Source organism: Silene latifolia, chromosome 9, assembly GCF_048544455.1.
Source record: "Silene latifolia isolate original U9 population chromosome 9, ASM4854445v1, whole genome shotgun sequence".
NCBI classification, from domain to species: domain Eukaryota; kingdom Viridiplantae; phylum Streptophyta; class Magnoliopsida; order Caryophyllales; family Caryophyllaceae; genus Silene; species Silene latifolia.
This window is the reverse complement of record NC_133534.1, coordinates 14,291,246-14,312,040: the sequence shown is the minus strand read 5'-3', so window position 1 is coordinate 14,312,040 and position 20,795 is coordinate 14,291,246. Positions and strand designations below refer to the sequence as shown.

Genomic DNA, 20,795 nt, shown 5'->3' with positions numbered 1-20,795 from the left:
ATCCCGACCACGTAAGTTACCACTCAACAAAGGTTACCTCGTCGTCCGAGCTTAACTCGCATGCCCCTCATCACATTCTTCCATTCGCATCACCAAGACCTTCGCCATACATAACCATACAGCTAACACTCATTATGAGAAACCACCTCCTAAGACTATGTCTTATACTTCCTGACAACCATACTTTTATCAATTCAGTCTTTACAAAATCAGCCTCTTTAGAATTGCCACTTTTCTAATATACACTTTTCCTTAACCACTAGTCAAAGACCATAACACTACCACTGTCCGGACATCAAACCTCTTCACTCATCTCTAAATATCATGATTTCTTTTCTATCTTTAGTTAACATCCCAAACAACGAACATCGAATCCATGAACAAAATTATCTCAACATTCTTCCCAATATTTTCCTTAATTGAATCATCATCCATTTCTCCACCAAAATCTCATATCATGCGGATATTCTTCTAACTTCTTACTTTCCTTAATTCCTCGAAACTCATTATCAATCATGTTGTCCTGAAACTCCTATATAACCTTCAGCTAACATCTTCGTGATACTATCACACATTTCGATGATTCCTTACCTTTACATCACATAACTCCGGTGAACATTTTCCTCAGCTTACTTTTATCCTTCTTTTCTCTTTACACTCAATAATACCAATTTAATAGCTCAACTCCTTATTACTTCTATCTAACCCTTTTGTGCACCAATTACCTTCTCATCGCTCCAAAACTCAAATCCCATTATTTTATATCGATATCATCTCCCTCTTTCTTACCACAAATATTCTCTTATTATGTCATCAATCACCCTTGCCACTAATACATCCATAGAATCAACGTTTACTGTTCAACAATTGCATCTCCCTTCTTACATCTCTAGAAATCAAAATTCCTTTCATACCGCCAATTACCCAAGGAACTCACACAGTAGTTTCATCTTTTAATAAACCTCCCAAACTCACTCACTGTCTATAAATACACCTCGCGACATGTCTCCACAAAGTTCACTATATATTACTCTTCTCAACCCCTTTAAACGAACTTTCACTACCTAAATCCATAACCCACACGACTCCTAACCATTTCCCTCCTTAACTCTTTACACATCTCAAGCTGCCACTATCCACATTCTTACTTTCAATCTTTTCATTCTCACGTTCATTATACTCACATCATCCCTTGTCTATATTCACTTATTTCTACATTACTCAACACACAATCATATCACTCATCCCGTCTCGCAAAACATGCGCCTTGCCTCAATAAACTATACCAATCTTCCTTTCTTTTTCCACCATCTATCATAATCACTCATAATTCATGTCCTCCCCACCGAACTCATACTCATCATAGTGCCACTCTTTACAACATAAGATTGGGTAACTTACGCTTCAGGACCAACACATACGTAAAACAATGCATAAAGAAGTAATACAACACCTTTGAATTAAACGTAATATGCAACGAATGTCAAAAGACAAACATACGACCAAATACGCATATGACCTGTACGGACCCCACTCGATCGAGTACCCGAACCTACTCGATCGAGTTGAGGCTACTCGATCGAGTGCCCAACATGCTCGATCGAGTGCCCCACCTCGAGAACCCAAATAGACCTTCGATCTCGACTTACTCGACCGAGTAGCCCGGCTACTCGATCGAGTGACCCCATACTCGATCGAGTGCCCGAGGTACTCGATCGAGTGCCCAGAAACACGATTCTGGTCAAAATAACGACAAGTACCCACTCGATCGAATCAAACCCACTCGATCGAGTCATGCAGACTCGTGAATACTACCCGCATGTTATCTCACATACCCTAACGTACTATGCATTCATTATTATTTCAACATTATGATTACAACTACGCATTCAAATCTGCGCGACTCCTCATACAATCAACAAAATAATCTACTTCGTGTTATTAAGTGCCACGTTATAAACAACCATCATGCTTTTCATCCAATTCGTTATACAAAACACATATCATTGAACCTCTATTCTTCATGTTACTACTTACCAAAAGTCAAACATTACCACCTATCATGCTCATATAACATTCAACTTTCAATCATGTATTACTCGCATGTTTTAAATTTTCATAACTTTTCATAACACAAACCACACCCATACACTACAAATCCTATTTCCATGTTGCTAATACAACAACATTACAAATCCACTTCATCACACATCATCATATACGAACTACATTCTTTTTCTACCATATCATTCATCATTCTCATATACTTTTTCAACGATTCCAACCAACATGTCAACCAACTATCATGCAACATACTTTCAACAAACCATATACAACACAATTAACATACACGTCACACATATACCCACGGACTCCACGTTCCCATACCATGTGACTGGCTTAAGTATCATGGGGCCAAGATTTTGAAGTGAGGGCGCCTACTCACCCAAAACCTAGCATCAGCCGGGGCTCCCATTACACATACACCAGGTTCATTTTATTAGACTCCCTATGTTCATTATGTTCATTTGTTACAGGTTCCAAGATCGTCGCTCTGATACCATTTGTAACACCCCCATACTCCAAGTGCCTTACCAGGACCACTCAGGTATAAGGATACTACCATCTCGGTTGCCCGAGGTACTGAATATCATAAGACAATAAAGAAACGTACTTTTAAAGTAATTATAGATTAAGTGATTACATGTTCAAACCAAAACTAATAAAAGGAATTACAAGGTTCTCATACGGTCTACAGCTAAAACTATCAAAGCTACTAGACTTCGTCTAACACAAATGGAAGACTTCTAACCGCCACGTGATGACTCATCCCAGCTATCCCATACGCGTCATATCACACTCAACTCAATAACTCGCTCACCACCCCGAATGGATCACCACAGTTTTTAAAACATTTAAACGGGTCGTACTAATCACACAATTCAATACATATATCAACAATAAGATAAACAGACAAAATTGAATCACACACACACACACACACACACACCACCAACTCCCATCGTCTCAATACGATCGTCCACTTTGGACCAGCCCGCCATGGGGGGACCGCAGCCGTTCCCACCTAAGCCCCGCTCATCGTACGAGCGATAACCCCGTCCATTAATGTGCACATCCCCTTTCGTGGCGGGTTCCACGAAGGGCGAAACTAGGGCGTGAGATCACTCCCGCAAGTGACCCCACTCGGTAGAGAACGCATCTCGAGAACCATCAACAAACACAACCACAATCACAAACACAATTACAATTACAATCATCATATCAATCACTAACTACAAGACATCACCAATATCCCATTATGGGACTAATACGAGTAGGAAATCCTACCCGGATAGCACAACACGCAGACGATATCTACAGCTGTCTCAAAACGCCTCTTCTATGAACTCTCCTCCTACCATACAACACATAGATACTACTATTCAATTACTATTCATAAAAACCCCCAATTCCTAAATTGGGGTTTCACTAATCTTAACAAAACATTATATAAATTACATTAAAAGCTTACCCTCGACGCAAGGAATCCAACGACACAAACTACGATGCAAACCGACCGTCTGAACTCCGGGAATTGTCAAGAACGCGATTAGGAAGAAGACAAGTTGCTTTCTCTCTTAAACAGGTTTTAGGTTTTGTAAAAAGTGATTTAGAACAAAGACGAATTGGTTTAAATACCTTAATCGCGTAATTAACAAAACCCGAGAAAACTCCCCCGTAAAACCGGACACTCGATCGAGTACCCAAGGTACTCGATCGAGTACCCCCCTACTCGATCGAGTACCCCAGCTACTCGATCGAGTACCCAACAGGTCAGAAACTATTTTATTTCGCAACTTGCCCTTACTCGACAGAGTAAGGGCTACTCGATAGAGTACCCCAAGACTTATAAATACGGAGTATTACAGTGTCTCAGATATAACATGGGGTAAAACTTTCTTAACCCGGTTGGCTAAGGTCTTACTAATTATTTTATAAGCGACATTACACAAGCTGATGGGACGGAATTGAGTAATTGATTCAGGATTATCTACTTTTGGAATCAAAACGAGATGGGTATCATTTAGCCCTTCCGGCATCCCCTTTCCTTCAAAAGCTTTAATAACCATGTCACATAAAGAGGAAGCGATAAGAGGCCAATTCTTCTGATAAAACAATGCTTGGAAACCATCCGGACCGGGAGCCTTAAGAGATCCCATATGGTTAATTACTTGTTCGATCTCAGCGATGTAGAAAGGTCGATTTAGCCATTCCCAATCCTTATTGTTAAAGTCTTGAAATAGGTCCCAAGGTAAATTCTCTAACTCACTTATCACGTTATCATCCGTGTACAAGTTTTTAAAATAATTAACCACAATGTGTTTTACCTCATTTACGTCTTCCGTCCAAGTGCCATCGCTGTTTTTTAATGCCGAGATCTTGTTTCTCCAACGTCGAACTAGCGTGCTAACATGGAAATAAGACGTGTTGCGGTCTCCATCCTTAATAAAGTCTACTCTCGACTTTTGGTACCATAGTAGTTCCTCCTGAGCGAGCACTTCATCATACTCCCTGCGTAGTTTCGCTTCCAATTTAATTAAGTGACTTTGTCTTCCCATAGCTAATTCTCGTTGGCAACCTCCTATTCTAGCTATGAGAGTACGTTTTCTTTTGAAAATATCGCCAAACATCTCCGAATTCCAAGCTTGGAGCTTTTCTGATAGGGTGTCTAAACGTGACGGGAACGACCCGTTTGAAGGCCAGCTAGAATCCACAAACTCTTTAAATTTTTCATGTGTAAGCCAGCAAGCTTGGAAGCGGAACGGCCTGTTAACAGCAGCTAGAGGCGCAAATCCATTAGGAGATATTAGCAGAGGACAATGATCAGACTGAATAGCCGGTAGGTGCTTAACCATGGCTTCCTCGAAAAGAGTTCCCCATTCCGCATTACAAGGGGATCTATCTAATCTCGCACTCTTACGAGTTTCCACTGTATTGCCTCGGGCCCAAGTATGGGCTGCTCCAGAAAAGGCGAGCTCGATAAATTCACAATCTTCGATCCAATTATTGAAATTGTCGCATCTTCTCGCCATATTAGCATCTCCCCCATGTCTTTCATTAATTGACCGAGTTTCGTTAAAATCACCTGCAACGAGCCAAGGCCTATTGTTGCTTCGAGCAAAGGCTTCCAATTCTCTCCAAAGCTCCCTTCTATTGGACGGGTCTGGACTCGCATAAACAGCCGAGAAGAACCAAGGGAATTCACCATTTCGAGCTACTTCAACAGTGATGAACTGTGGATGTTCTACAACCGGGGATACAGTGACGACTTCTTTTTTCCAATACATCGAAATACCACCGCTAAACCCGACTGTATTTACCCGAGAGTGCCCATTATACCCAAGGATATTTCCTAGCTTAATGGCATGATCACTCCCCATGTGAGTTTCGATGAGGGCTAATAAAGACGGTTTATAGGTACGGACTACTTCCTTTATCGCATTAATTTTATTTTTATTGCCAGTTCCTTGTACGTTCCACACCATGAATTTGATATGGGGAAGGTTAGGAGTCAAATTTGGTATTCTTGTATTCATTAAATCTGGTAGATAATTTATATGAGATAGATAGGCTCTACTTACAAGCTTCAAAACTTCGTCAATACTCCATGGTATCGACATCTCTATGGCTAGACTCGGCTGGTTGCCCTTCGCCAATTCGATTTTCACATCCATTATTGGGCACTCCGAAATCATTATGCCCAGGTATGGTGCCGCCATCTCCGGCCATGTGGATATTACCGTTCTCTGGGTTGGTGGGATGACCTCGATCTGGGGGTTTTGAGGGAGGCATCGAGGTTGCGGGAGGGGGCGGTCTAGATAGAAGAAGTATGGGTGGGGGTTCATCGTGCTTAGTGGATTCAGAGCTGGAAGAAGGTTTTTGGTGGTTTATCAGCGAAACAGGGGAGGTTCGAATACCTGTTTGGATCACTGTGGATGCGGTGGGTGCTAGGGTGTTTGTGATATCCTGTAAAACAGGGGAAGGAATATTAGGGATAGGTGTGGTATTATTTGAAGGGATTATGTGTTGGATGTTGCTATCTTTTCTAATAAAATTGGTATTAGTTTTGGTAATGTTTGATTTTTAGAGAAGCTTATTAGTTTGTTTATTGAGGGTATTGATTTTTTGTTTGATACTGGGAGTTTGATAAGCTTTTCTCGGGATATTTCTATCCGGAATTATGGAAAGATTTTCGGTTGCCTTAGGATTCTGCTAGCTAACCAAATCTTCTGAATTATTTTGAAGTATATCGAATCTTGACCCGGTTGCTCTCGAAGACGATTGACCGAATTTGAATACCCCATTGTTCTCCTTTTGTGGCTGAGTAGGATTAGTGGTAGGAACAGTTGGTTTTCGACGGGGCGGTTTCTTAACCATCATCCAGTCGCCAAAGTCCTCTTTCTCCTCCGGACGAAGTCCTGCCTCCAACGAGTTCTCAGTAGGTATTATTAGGTCTTGGTCCTGTTGCTGGGTCTGATCAGCAACAACAACATTAGTGTTAACCATGGCATCTTTCGTACACTTCTCCATTGAATGTCCTAGCTTTCCGCACTTAAAACATATCATTCTTAACCCTTCATATTGAATGCAATAGACTTTGCCATATAGTCTGAATTTTGATATCAGTGGCTTTGATAAATCCACCTCGACACTCAGCCGAGTGAATTGCCCTCGTTGAGCAGTAGCCGTGTTATTGTCAACTCTGATAACCTCGCCAATCTTTGATCCTATTTTTCTTAAAAAAGTTTCATTGAAGTATTCAACGGGTAGATTCGGAATTCTCACCCAAGTTGTTAGCCTTTTAATAGAGTCCTCGGAAGGCACGAAATTGGGAACCCATTTTCAGATTGTTAGGTAGTGATCATCGATCATCCATGGCCCTTGGGTCATAACAAAATCATAATCTTGTTTCGAGGAAAAGCGAGCCACATAATAGGAATTAGTAAGGTCAGTGAGCGTGAGTTTACCTTTTATCGACCATTTGGTATTAAGCTTTCTCATTAGCGACAAGTAACCGATGTTTTTATCAAACATTTTGATGATGATTGAATTTCGCCAAGGTCTCCGGATGGTAAATTTCTCTTCCTTTGTTAGGCAAATTCTGGGACACAAATCATCCTCCTCTTGATCCTCTTCTATGTCATCGTCTGAGTCGAACTCAATGTCATCTAGGGATGTAAAATCCGCTGAGTGGAACTCATTATCGAACCCCTGCACCTTATCTTTATAGGAAAATGAATGTTGTCCCTGAGTTTCTTTCAAAACACCATTGACGGCAGGTGATTGCGAAATTGACGAGTTAGGGTTTTGGCCAGCAGAAACCTGGAAGGAATCGAGATGCATAGTTTTTCGTTTGGCATTTTTGGTGAGTGGTGGGAATGTCAACGTTTCATTACCACCGGGAGGGGCGGCGTTAACAGAGAGTGGAATTGACGGGGTGGTCTCCGGCGGGAGACCGTCAGTTGGTTCAAGCATTCAAAATTTCAAAGAATTTTCTCTCACTAGAATTTTACTCTATAGTTTATTTTTGACTTGTAAATTAATACAACTTAATATGTATAACCTTTTCTAACTTAATCAAATTCACAGTTAGTTTTCTTTAAGACTCACATTCGTCCAGGGGCGTCTTTGGGCCCGTGCGGGCCGCGCGCCTGCACAGGGCCTCAAAATTTTGGTCCCAGAAAACCAAAGTAAAGTATGAATAAATAAATTTTAGGCCTTTAAAAACTCATTGAAAGCAAGTGTCTTGGTGGTTAGTAAGTAGATTTTTAAACACAAGACTCAAGTTCAAAACCCAATACCAACATTTATGTCTTTTTTTTCATTGTTTTTATAAAATAGTTTCGGCAAATGTTATATAGGGCCCCCTTTTTTTCAATGTTTTTATAAAATAGTTTCGTAAAATGTTATATAGGACCCATCTTTAGATTTCGAACAGGGGCCCCGAAAACTCCGAGACGGTCCTGCATTTGTCTCAATATTAAAATGGATCAAATTTTATCTCACTTTTACATATAAAACGAATATACCCGTCTTAAATAAGAATTTGTAGATCGAAGAATGGATACTCATAATTTGGCCCTGTCACTTATACTTCTATGTAAATGACCACCTAGACAAAAATTAAGGTTAAATTAGAAAAATAAATAATTGTGGGGGGTGGGTGGGTCAGTTTTTGATGGATCCCAAGGGCAGAAAACAACAGCAACAACATCATCATCTGCAGCAGCAGCAGCAGCCACCTTCTTCTCCCCCAAATCTTCTCTTTCAACCCCACCACTTCTTGTCTTTCCCAAATCCAACAACAACATCAACAACAACAACAACCTTAATCCCTTCTAACATGGTTGATCACACAACAATCCCCAACAACACCAACAACAACAACAACAGTACTAGTATTATTACAACTACTAAACCTGCAGAAAAACAGCAACAATTAGGACCAAAAAGAACATCAACCAAAGACAGACATACAAAAGTTGAAGGAAGAGGTAGAAGAATTAGGATGCCTGCACTTTGTGCTGCTAGAATTTTTCAATTAACTAGAGAATTAGGTCATAAATCTGATGGTGAAACTATTCAATGGTTACTTCAACAAGCTGAACCTTCTATCATTGCTGCTACCGGTAGCGGTACCGTGCCTGCTTCTGCCATGTCTAATTCTGCTTCTACTTCCTCGCTTTCGCATCCCGGGACTTCTATTCAAGCTGCTGCTTGGGCTGCTGCCGCTGCTGCTGGTGGTGGTGCTGGTTCAAGTCCTATGGGTCATTTGGGTATGTGGGGCGGTCCCAATTTTGGTGGGTTTTCTGGGTTTGACTTGGGCGGGTCTAATTTGGGTGCACATCATATGAATTTCAGTCCAATTATGGTGGGTCATCATCAAAATCAAAATCAGAATCAGAATCAGCAGCATAATCAGGAGATTAACCCGGGTCAAACTCCGTCAATGCCGGGTTTAGAACTCGGGTTATCTCAAGATGTTCATGTGGGTGTGGGTGTGGGTGTTTTGACACCTCAAGCATTAAGCCAGTTTTATCAACAAATGGGTCAATCTAGAACAACTGGGTTAAGTCAATTGCATCAACATCATGAACATCAACAAACTGAGAATTCTCAGGATGATTCTCAAGGTTCAGGACAGTAATAAAGTAAAAAAGTTTTGGTTTTTGGTTATCATCTTGTTGTTTTTTACTGTATACTGTAATATTTTTCTTTTACTTTTTTTAGGTATGTTTTTGGTGGTGTAAATTGCTTTCTTTACTGGTTTTATTCACTCAAGAGTTTTACATTCTTGTTGTTAATGTAAATGGTTTTGAAGAAAGTTTGTTTCTTGTCATAGATTTTTCACAGTTTAAGTTTACTGATTGTTGTGGTAGAATGCAGTGAGCCTTTGTTACTTTGTTGTGTATCAGAGACCTCTTTGATCTGCTTTATCGGTATTTCCAGAGTTGGTCTTGTTAAGTCCGTCTTGAGCTTATAGATACATTAAATGAACCGTATAGGATGAAAACAAGCTGTTTTAAGCTTAATACGGACTTAAGTGAGATTTTGTACTCGAGCATTGGCTATTGATGGAATCTGCTATCATAATTACAGGTGAAATATCAAATTCAGGTTTCCTAATGTAGAAACATATGTTGTTGAAATTGAGAGTGGTCCATAGATTGTTGATGTTTGTGTTGGAAATATATAGGGTAATGCATTAAAATCAGAACAGCTGACATTTACCTAAGATGCTTAATTAAGCACTGAAGTGAAGGACCATTTGCTGTCATTTACAATGCTGTATGAGGTGTATTTCTGTTCTTTGTTCTGTTTTTTTCTCTTATGCTATCGCTTTCGAGATTCGAGATTGTGGTTTAAGTGTGTGCTGCAATGTTAACTGATTTGCAGATTTGGATAGTTCTGAAATTGCTTTTGGTAGACAGGCACTCGGAGCATTGAGTTTTCGCTTACATTCATCGAAAGACAGATATCTCCTTGAAAGCGCTATGGAGATAGTGATAAGATGAGTTTCCGATTTGTCTGTAAATAGCTCTAAAATACACATAATATACATTGGTCTATGTTCACTTTAGTATCCTTAGTGTTCACTTTTCAGCAAGTCTATTTTGGTGACCGGATGTTTGAAGTATCTGACATTTTTTGTTGAAATACGTCATCAATTAAGATGAAATTTTCAGACCTCGGATCATTAAAGTGGGAAATGCTCAAATGCCACAAACCTTGAGTCACCAAAATGAAAGGTCAAAACATGAAAGTGAATTGGTGAAAATTTTCTGATATCGAATTGGAAATACTTCTGATATATGTGTACTCTTGCAGATTTGTTCCTGCAACAATCTTGATCCACCAGTGTATCTACTTTGGATAATCTATCTCATTCTCGGTGTTCTGGCTCAGCTGACAGATGGATTTATCTTCTGCCAAGGTATATTCTTGTTCACTAGATCTCAGATCCTCATACAAGTATATAACTACTGGAGCATTGCTCCTGATATCTGTTAAGCTAATTGCATTTTCTGATTTGTGCATTGTTGGCTTGGTTTCAACCTTAAGCCATTTACTCTGTCCAATTAGCTCAGCAAGTTTTGGTACTCTTTTATTTGGGAAACTTCTTAGGAACAATTATTCTAATCCACAACTGACTTGTTAAAACTTCATGGTTAATCTTTTGTTTTAACACTTCACTTTGGTTGTTCTTCTAGCACGGCAAGACACAACAAAACGACATTTTAAATACTCCCTCCGTCCCAGTCATTGCCGTGACATAGTGTAACCCAGCATGCATAGAGAAAATCCGTTTTCTTGGGGCTATTGTAGCCCTGTTCTTTTGAACTTAGTCACTCTCTTTTAAGTTCAGTTCAACTCTTATAAATTTAGTTCAGCTCCTATAAATTCTGTTCATAAAAGTTAAACTCATATCAATTCAATTCAATTCAGTTCAGTTCAACAAAATTAAGTGCAAAACAACACATGGCCTGTGAGGATTCTGTGAATTCAAGGTAATTTACATAAAAGCTTCATACTTAAGAAAAAGTGGTTCTTGAATAAATGATGTCTTGCAACAAAACATGTTGAATTTTGGAATCCTGAATTTGTGCCTTCAGTTGCGTGAGCATCACATATTACCAGTTGGTTAGACCCTACTGAATTACTGATGATAGGAAATGCATGGAAGTTGGACAACTTATATAAACATCCTGGACGTTACAGAGTAGCTTAATTTAGACATGGCAATTTACAAAAGATTTGTTTTTTTGGCAATTTACAAAAGATAAATGATATGTGAATTGAGTTCCAGTTGCAGGATCGAGTATATTACACTCACGTGTCTCGATCATTTGTTTCTCTTTGAAGAAATTTGCCTCTTATAATAAATAAAAAAAGGTAAATGAGTGATTGAGACGGAGGGATTTTTAATTATAATTGATAACCCAATATCTGAATCTGCTCAAACCAAAACTAGTAGATCGAAAATCCTTGTGGGTTATCTACTAGATCCGAAAATGAAGCTTTACTCTGTATGACTTGGATCGATATTAGTGGAATTGAACCATGAGATATTTGCAAAATAGCGAGTTTAAGGTTAAATTTTAAACTTAACCTACCGCCAACACAGGCGACACTTCCACCACCATCGCCTACAAGCTTTCCTTGCCTCACCCACTATGCACAACACACCCAACCCTAATTCGAAACCTTCACTCTGCCACCATAAACACCATCACAAGGCCCGAAAACCACTTTTCCACGCCTACAAAATTTTAAACTTCATTCAAATTTACGGTTTATTAGTCATTAGCAATATCGATGAATAGAGAATAGAGATTAAGTTATTGAGCATATAAATATCTTTTTGAATAAAATCGACCCATTATTTTTGAAAAAGAATTATTGCAGAAACAGCACGCTATATTAATTTTATTATAATAATAATTAATAAAAGTGTATATTCTCCATCGAAAGTACAACTGGTAGGCAATCTTCGTCGTTTGTCATAAGCATTTCGACTTTATAATAAAAGAAGCATTATTCATTCAATTAATGGGGTAATATAATGCAATTCGTATTCGACGTGGACAGAAGATCCACGTACATGAATTGTTAATCACGTTTCCAAGCATAATTAGCAAATTGGCGGGGGTTAAAAAAGGCACAAAACAAAAAAGATATGCCCTTGACTCTTCAAATGGATTTAAAGGCATGCATCGTATACCATTTTTCATATCTTGATTAGTCATTCTTTTACCCTTTTTTAAAGGTGTTCGCATATTTATACAACTTTTTATAGATTACGGTAAACTTGGCAAAATCAACTTGATCTAATTGGCCTGATTGGAAAAGGCTGGTCCAAAATTTGAAATTGATCCAAAGTACAATCTCTGGATCTGTCCCGAAACCCAAATCGACCCAACCCTAACCCGACCCAAATGACCCGACAATAACCCAACATACCCGAAAACACCCAAAACCAGAAATAACCCGACCCGATCTAACCCGATAAAATGACATACCTGACTCGTTGACCCGTTTACCAACACTAGATGACACTAGCTTGTTAAAAGTCCTGGTCATGGATATTTGAAGGTATGGGTGGTCGGTGGAGCGATGGAGCCTGGAGGTACAGGGTTAATAGAGCACTCGCTCTTTAAATACGGAGTAATAATAAGAAGGGATATTCTCTCGTGTACCCCTCAACTTTTTCGTTTTCTAAGGTGTACCCCTTGTTTTTCACAAAAAAACTTTGACCGACAATAATTCTCTGTTACGAGTTCAGAAAACGGTAATTTTTTTTTTAAAACAAATTATCTCGTCAAGGCCTTGAATTTGAAAAAAAAAAAATTCACCGCATTTGAACTCGTAGCCGGTAGTTGTGGTTGGTCAAACATTTTTTAACGAATAAATTTTGACCGACCATAATTCCCGACTACAAGTTGAGACGTCGGTGATTTTTTTCTCAAACTGAAGATCTCTTAACGACGGTCAAGGTGGAGAAAAAATTTATCGTATTCTAAATTTGTGGCCAAGATTTATTGACGATCAAAGTTTTTTTGCATAAAAAGAGGGGCATATCATCGAAAATGAAAAAGTTGAGGGGTACACGAGAGAATATCCCTAATAAGAATTTGGAGAATTATTTAATTAGAGTTGTTGAATATTTCGCTCTCTTAGTTGTAAATACTGACTCCGTTTCATTTATTTATTTATTTATTCTTTTTTTTTGAAATTATTTTAATTTAAAATAAATAAATAAATTGGACGGAGAGATTATGGGTGCTAACGAGCCGAACCGAGCCCGAACTTGGCCTTGCTCGGCTTGTGTTCAAGAACCAAAACTCGATCTCGAGCTTACCCAAGCTTGTAAAAAATGTGCTCGCTATCAAGCTTGCGAGCTTTAACGCGAGCTCGAGCCAAACATGAGCTCATATCGAGCCTATATATATAATGGTTAATTTTTTTGATTTTTTTTCTTCTTCCGATATTTTCAATAAGAAGGCTCGAAGGTTAAATGTAAAATATTTGGCAAATCGGTGAGACATTTGATATATGTGATACAAAGATATAATCATGATAAAATATTTTTATAAAATATGAGAAATATCTTATATAATCACACACGTTCGAGCCGCTCACGAGCTTTTCGAGCCGAGCCAGCGTTTGCTCGGCTTGACTCTTTAAGCTCTCGAGCCCGAGCTTGAGCCAATCTCGTACGAGCCGAGCTTTGACCGAACCGATCTCGAGTTGCTCGCGAGCTGTCTCGTCTTATTAAGGAGAGACTACTAATCAAGAAGTATTCATTATTGAACCAGTTAGTCTTGCTGAAGACGGGTCGGAGCAAGTGACGGGTAATGCCACTTACAAAACGGATAGGGGGATAAGGTGGGGGCACCCACATGTGCTTCTCTCTCTCCTCTATTTAGGTCATTTGTGAGAGTAAATGGTATCCGTCACTCGAAAGTGACGGATACGTGCCGTCTTCAATGAGATTTTGTGTTATTGAACTAGGATCATTCACGCCGTGTCTACTTCATAGAGGGTGAGCATACAAAACTTGATATCTCTGTCACCATATAAAACACACGTGCCATATAAAACATGTACGGACTTCAAAAAGACGGCCCTTATTCACCCTGGACCCACAAAATTAACTACCCCCGCCATTTTACTCCCCTAATTGACACAGTAAAATTTACCAACCGCCAAATACGCCAATCAATATCCGCCACGTCACTAATAGTTGACTAAACAAGACGGTAAAATACATAAAAGTATATTAAAATAATTATTCGGGCAAGTGGGCAGGTTGGTTGACCTCTGCCCGTAAATAAATACAGCAAAAAAACGGCAACAACAAACAAACAAACCAAACATAACATGTTGATCATAATTTGTTCCATATTTTTATGTCTCCAAAGTTTACCTTATTATTTTACTTCCATGAATTTTGGAAGTTCCAAAGAGTGTTTATATAATTTCACATGTCACCAACTTTGTACATAAATCTCTTTATTTTTATTACTTAATATTAATATTAATAAATCTTTGTTAATATTTTCATAATTATTGTTATTATACTTTTCTTTCACTATGGGAGATGAGTATGAGAAATTGATCAGGAGGATGAACCCACCTAGGTATTGTTCTTTTCTCTTTTTAATTTTAAAATGCTCTCTTTTTTATCAATTTTTTTGTTCAAAGACGATTTTGATACTGACTGGATTTGAGCCTAGATCATGACACTAGCTTTCGTGACTTTATCAACTAAGCTATTTGATATTTGTTTGGCTACTTCTATTTTAACGTTTGAATTGTGATTTTTAGTATTGCTTTACCCCCTCACCAACAATAAAGAAGGTAAACAAATGATTGAGAGGTAAATAAATGATTGGAACGGAGAGAGTATACGTGGATGGATTTGGAAATAGTGAATTAGACCGAACAGAGGGAATACTTGAGTATTGATTAAATTTTGGTCTATTAATTGGGATATTTAAATGTTTTTGTTGTAGAACTATGAGTTAAGTTTTGATTTAATTTCGAGCTGTTAAAACTGACGTTTTGTTTTGTTTGTGTTATTTTCAGAGTTGAAATTGACAATGATTCTTGTGAAGATGCTACTGTCATCCGGGTATTTATGTTTCTTTCCCTTTAATTTGTTATTGTTGTTTGTATTTTCACACCGTGGCGGAGCTAGGATTTTAGGCCAGCGGAGGCGAAAAATTTCAGTGGGGGAGAGGTAGTAATAATATAAGGTGACCTTGCAAAAATACGAAAATTTTAACTAAAAAATTTGAAATTTTTAAACTCTAGGAGGGTGAGCGCCTCTGCTAGCCCCCCTCGCTCCACCACTGTTTTCACACAAAATCTTGTTTGAGACTGTCTTAAGCTTAATACGGTCTCTTTTTATGTTGTGGTTCATTAAGTGCTAGCTACAATGACTACGTTGTAAACTTAAGACGGGCTTAAGCAAGACTAACCGGATTTTTTTTGGTTATTCAATTGATTTTCTTCAAATTGAAAGATTAGGAGTTTGCAGTAGCATGTTAGTTTCTCTCATCCTTTAGTAATAATGCTTCAAATTATAGTTAAGACGGCACGCGTCATGCGTGTAGAATGTAGACCTCATGCTTCCTAAATGGCAAGGCGTGTATTCAGTGACGGAACCATGATTTGTGCTTAGCGTAAGGAGCGAACTACTAATTAAATAGGTTAAACTAGAAAAACTCGCAAAGTTTACCTAACAATTTCGATTTTTCATTGCTTAGGGGGACAACCGCCCCCCCTATCCCCTTTAGTTACGTCACTGTGTGTATAAGGTTATGGTGGTTGTGTGATGTATCACACCAATATCAACAAAGCTTAGTTTGAAAATAATTAGGAATTGGCTGTCACGTGTCATCAATGGGAACTGTTAACATGAGGTGGGAAAACAATGGAAGAGTGGAGATAACCGAAAACATGATAAGGAAACCACGGAAGGTAAGCCAAAAACATTGTGTGGCGGTCTTAAAATTCCTCTATGTATGTGTTACACACGTGTGAGTGTTCAATATTGATTAGCAATGATAAGATGAGAGATATGATCACTTTGTAAGCCGATAAATTCTTCTTCTTAAGTAATATCGGTTGGAATTTTTCTTTGGCTTATGAGATTGATTCCGCTGAGGTCTTCCTATGTGTGGTGTAATTACCTTTGTGGACGTCCTGTGAGGAGCCTAACATGGAGTATCTCTTGCTTCTGGGTGTGTCCTAGATCAGTTCTATGTGTCATTTCATATTTGTAGGAGACGGGATCACACCATTTATTATTGTGAGACGCTCACTTGCTTAGAAGACCGACTATTTTATCGGAACTGGCTTCTGATTAACGACATATATTTAATCCATCATTTGCTTATAGTGGAGCTAATGTTGACTACATATAAGTTGATCTTCTTAAGTATCTTGTGGACAATTGGTTACTACTCCGTATTACATAAATAAATATGAAAGATTGACATGATTTATTAATAAATAACGCTTTCCAAACGGTATATCAGGTGGACAGTGTCAACAAGCATGGAACTCTTCTACAAGTTGTCCAAGTTCTCACTGACATGAATCTTATCATTAAAAAAGCATACATTTCGTCGGATGGTGGATGGTTTATGGACGGTATTGATTCTTATACTTATCATATTGAGACATATTCTTTATCAATAGCCTAAGGTCATTTTCTCCTTTGCAAATTGTATTCTTGATTCTGCATCAGTTGACATAGTGCTTACAGCAAATGTCATCTACGACGACAGCATTTTGTTTTATGACGCCAGCCTCTAATTACGACCTTTCTTACAGTGTTTCATGTGTGCGACTATTATGGGAGCAAGATTAGAGATGAAGAAGTCATCAATTATATTCAGAAGGTGAAATCTCGTAGTTTCTTCAATTATACTCCCTCTTATTCCCGATAACTGTCTCATTGTCCATTTCCGTCTATTCACATAACTGTCCCATTGTTCCTTTTTTGTAATGTTTTTTTTACATAATGACTATACTACCCTTGTACTTTTCATTATTTACAACCCAACCCACCCTTAACCCATCCTATTAGTACTTTTCATTGTCCATTCTGTCTATTCACTTACTTTCTTAATTCTTGTGCCATTTCAACAATGGGACAGTTATCGGGAATATGAGGGAGTACACACTTTACGATATAAATTTGTATATAATATGCTTTTTATTCGAAAATTGTCATTTCTTGCTCTTCAAATTTTCAGACTATTGAGAGTGACGCCGCGCTTATGCCTTCTGTGAGAGAGTCAGTTGGAGTGATGCCTGCTGACGATTATACTTCGATTGAGTTGTCAGGGATCGACAGACCCGGGTTGTTATCTGAAGTGTGTGCTGTCCTCGCTGATCTTGAATGTAATGTAGTAAATGGCGAGATATGGACCCATAATTCTCGAGCAGCTGCTGTCGTGAATGTAACCGACAGTTCCACAGGTTCTTCAATTATTGATCCAGAAAGGCTACTTACCATAAAGAATCTTCTTCGTTACGTTCTTAAGGGAAACAGTGATTACGAGGCGGCCCAAATGAGAGTTTCGCCTCCTGGGACTCATAAAGGGAGAAGGCTCCATCAGATTATGTTTGATGACAGGGACTATGAAAGGATGGAGGAGAAGTACCAAAGGCCCCACATAACAGTAGCTGATTGCCCTGAAAAAGATTACACAGTTGTTACTATGCGATCAAAGGATCGACCCAAGCTGTTGTTTGATATCGTCTGTACTCTTACAGATATGAAATATGTGGTGTTTCATGGGATGGTCTCCACTGGGACGACGGAAGCTTACCAGGTGAAAAACTTTGTATGTACTGTAGAATCAGCATCTTTTTAGATTTTTGCTGTTGAAATACTCGAAAAATATTAATGTAGCCAGTGGCTAATCAATGTGAATGGTTAACAGGAGTTTTACATCCGAGATATTGATGGACGATGTATAAGGTCCGAAGCTGAGCGGAAACGTGTTATACAATGTCTTGAAGCTGCCATTGAGAGGAGAGCATCTGAGGTGAGTTACTTTGATGCTGTGGCGGAGCCAGGATTTTAAGTCAGCGGGGGCGAAATTTTTCAGCGGGGGCGAAAGGGTAATATTATAAGGGGGCCTCGAAAAAATTCGAAAATTTTAACTAAAAATTTCAAAATTTTCAAACTTCAGCGGGGGCGACCGCCCCTGCTAGCCCTCGCTGAAGTCACAGAGGCTTCTATCGTAATCCGAGTAACTTACAGGTTTCTGTTCTAAATACAGGGACTAGAGTTGGAACTCTGCACTGACGATCGCGCTGGACTTTTGTCCGACACAACCCGAATATTCAGAGAAAATGGGCTAGCTATCCGAAGAGCTGAGATTTCCACAAAGAATGGGAAAGCCATAAACACATTCTATGTCACCGATGTGAAAGGAAATCCAGTGGATCCAATTATAATCAATTCCATCCGCGAACAAATTGGGATAACCATATTGCAGGTAAAACAAAAATCATACCTCTCTCGGAAACCTGCTCAAGAAACCATAGTTAGTTTTCTACTCGCGAGTATCTTCAAACGTCCCAAATCACAGATCTTGAAGCCAAATACGTACTGTAACTAAGATTGTTCGAACTTGACGTAGTTGAAATGTATAGCAAAGGGTAGAAATCACCAAAAGTGTTAAAAAAAAATGTACAATCGTTGATGACAGGTTTCGACTTTCGAGAGACGTTCATACTAGACAGTATCTTCTCGTAAATGTTCAAGGGGTCGAAAACTCGAAACTGTAAAAAATACAGGTTTATGGTAATTGTAAATATTAGTTTAGTGTAAATAGTAGCGCCTGTACATTGTTTAAGGGTTGTAAATATGAAATTGATGTATATAGTATATATTAGTGCAACTTGTAATTAAAGTTATACACCCTTTGTTGTTGTAAATTTTAGAATGATCATCTCATTAAGAATGAAGATGAGATTGACATTGGAAAGTAACTTCGACTAAAACCGTTTTACAAGAGACTTATCAAACTACAAATCTGTGTAGGGTAAATATCTACAATTCTACAATTGGTTAGCACAAATAACAGTATTCCATTTGTCACAATGATTTGCAACCTTTGATTAAAATACTTCTTACAAAGAATGAAAAAGATAACCAAATAATTGAGACGGAGCGAGTATATGAATGTAATCTCACAAAATCATGATACAAATCTGCAAGAAAATAAATCAACCTAGTAAAACACTCGGAATAATCTGTTTTGGCAAGTATAAACATATGATTATATTTTATATTATGTCCAATTTGTATCCATAATTTTTTTTAATGCACATATTTTCTGTATTTATAGGCATTCAATTATATTGAGTATAGATCAGCAACTATAAACCAAAAAAATACATCACAAAGTTCCTCAATTTAAAATCATGGGTTCAATGAAGTCTTTCTCAGCAATTATATTTTTCATCGTGTTCATGTTCATGTTCACTGAAGGTTAATTAGTCTCTTATAAAATCGTTTCATTGTTTTATGGATATATAGTCATATAGACCAATCCACTTACATTATTTTGTAATGATATTATCATAAGATTATCTTATACGAGAATTTGTCGTGTTTGACAGGGTACGCTCACCAATGCCGGGTTTCGGACATCAAAGTGAGCATAACAAAAACAGGAAAAGTAGTGGAGGGAGCACCAGAATGGAATGTAGCAATAACAAATGCATGCCATTGTCCACAATCAAATGTGTACGTAAAATGCACAGGATTTGCATCATACATGCCTATTAATCCTGCTATTTTTAAGGTTGAAGGGAGCAAGTGCCTAATCAATGGCGGTAAACAAATTGTTCAAGGTTTACCCGTCACTTTTAAGTTCGCGTTTCTCACACCTTTCGACATTGTTCCTTTCAAGTCTTCTATCGCTTGCTAAGTTGGTCGATTGAGAACAAGGAAAACATTTATTAGGAATGCTACCTTAATTTGTCTCAGTCGTTTATTTACTTTTAGAAAAAAATCATAGATCGATCAGAAATGAATAAATGCTTAGAAGAAAAGGAGTAACGTGTATTCTAAGTCGTTGAGTTGCGGGAACTAATTTTCATCTTCGCTTTCAAATGAGTTTAGAATATGAATGAGAAATGTTACACTTCCTATTTGAGTTAGGGTTTTTCTAACGTGTGCCCTTAGGGCTAGCGCACACATTAATAACCTAAATGCGGTAAGATTTGCAAGAGATTTTCATCAAATATTGAAGTTTAAACTCATTTTTACCATAATGAGTGAGAATCTCTTACAAATCTTACCATATTTAGGTTATTAATGTGTGCCCTTAGAAATTTATATGTACTAATATTTATATGCAAATTTTCATGAAATTTTTTCCCTAATTAGCTTATTATCATGTACCGTCACATATTAGAAAATCCGATAATTATAATATGTGTATGTGCATCGATCGATTTTGCTCTCATTATCAATAATTCTTTGGCATGATAAGAAAAGGGAATAAGCAATCAAGTAAAGCAATGAATAAAGCTACCTTAACAAAGTCGAAGTTTTCGTCAAATTAAATTCATGGGCATGGTAACGGATTTTGTGTTTAGACTTCAAAAATCAAGAGGTTTTTATGTTATAACTTATGATAACGTGGGCCTCTTTAATCAGCTAATTAAAGAAACAATTCATGGATTATACAACCAAC

The 20,795-nt window shown here is 38.1% G+C and overlaps 2 protein-coding genes and 1 long non-coding RNA gene across 9 annotated transcripts; all 3 read left to right on the top strand.

Annotated features, from left to right (window-relative positions):
* The first annotated feature begins 8,195 nt into the window (after positions 1-8,195).
* On the top strand, positions 8,196-9,404 carry LOC141599168 (transcription factor TCP20). Its single transcript, XM_074419099.1, has one exon. It carries the CDS (start codon positions 8,240-8,242, stop codon positions 9,206-9,208), a length of 969 nt encoding a protein of 322 aa, XP_074275200.1. The 5' UTR covers positions 8,196-8,239; the 3' UTR covers positions 9,209-9,404.
* A 72-nt stretch (positions 9,405-9,476) lies between these two features.
* On the top strand, positions 9,477-10,087 carry LOC141599169 (uncharacterized). Its single transcript, XR_012523742.1, has 3 exons — positions 9,477-9,660; positions 9,758-9,856; positions 9,958-10,087. It is a non-coding gene; the product is annotated as an uncharacterized LOC141599169 (long non-coding RNA).
* Positions 10,088-10,386: 299 nt separating this feature from the next.
* Positions 10,387-19,963, top strand: LOC141599166 (ACT domain-containing protein ACR6-like). Of its 7 annotated transcripts, none has more exons than XM_074419094.1 (8): positions 14,547-14,702; positions 15,151-15,196; positions 16,608-16,722; positions 16,906-16,973; positions 17,331-17,924; positions 18,024-18,128; positions 18,366-18,584; positions 19,714-19,818. In XM_074419094.1, the coding sequence occupies exons 1-8, from the start codon at positions 14,656-14,658 to the stop codon at positions 19,750-19,752; spliced, it is 1,233 nt and encodes a 410-aa protein (XP_074275195.1). In that variant the 5' UTR covers positions 14,547-14,655; the 3' UTR covers positions 19,753-19,818. The 7 variants fall into 7 exon arrangements, with proteins under 7 accessions (XP_074275198.1, XP_074275197.1, XP_074275193.1 ...); XM_074419095.1 differs by having other exon boundaries at positions 14,549-14,702; positions 17,331-17,912; positions 19,714-19,963; XM_074419097.1 differs by lacking the exons at positions 14,547-14,702; positions 19,714-19,818 and adding an exon at positions 10,387-10,495 and having other exon boundaries at positions 17,331-17,912; positions 18,366-19,002.
* The last annotated feature ends 832 nt before the right edge of the window (positions 19,964-20,795 follow it).

Bases quoted from the DNA above. Each gene is read 5' to 3' on its own strand.
- LOC141599168 (XM_074419099.1), top strand. From the start codon at position 8,240: ATGGATCCCAAGGGCAGAAAACAACAGCAACAACATCATCATCTGCAG.
- LOC141599166 (XM_074419091.1), top strand. From the start codon at position 14,656: ATGGGAGATGAGTATGAGAAATTGATCAGGAGGATGAACCCACCTAG. The intron at 14,703-15,150 runs GTATTGTTCTTT...TGTTATTTTCAG, and splicing joins AGGAGGATGAACCCACCTAG to AGTTGAAATTGACAATGATT. The intron at 18,129-18,365 runs GTGAGTTACTTT...TTCTAAATACAG, and splicing joins TTGAGAGGAGAGCATCTGAG to GGACTAGAGTTGGAACTCTG.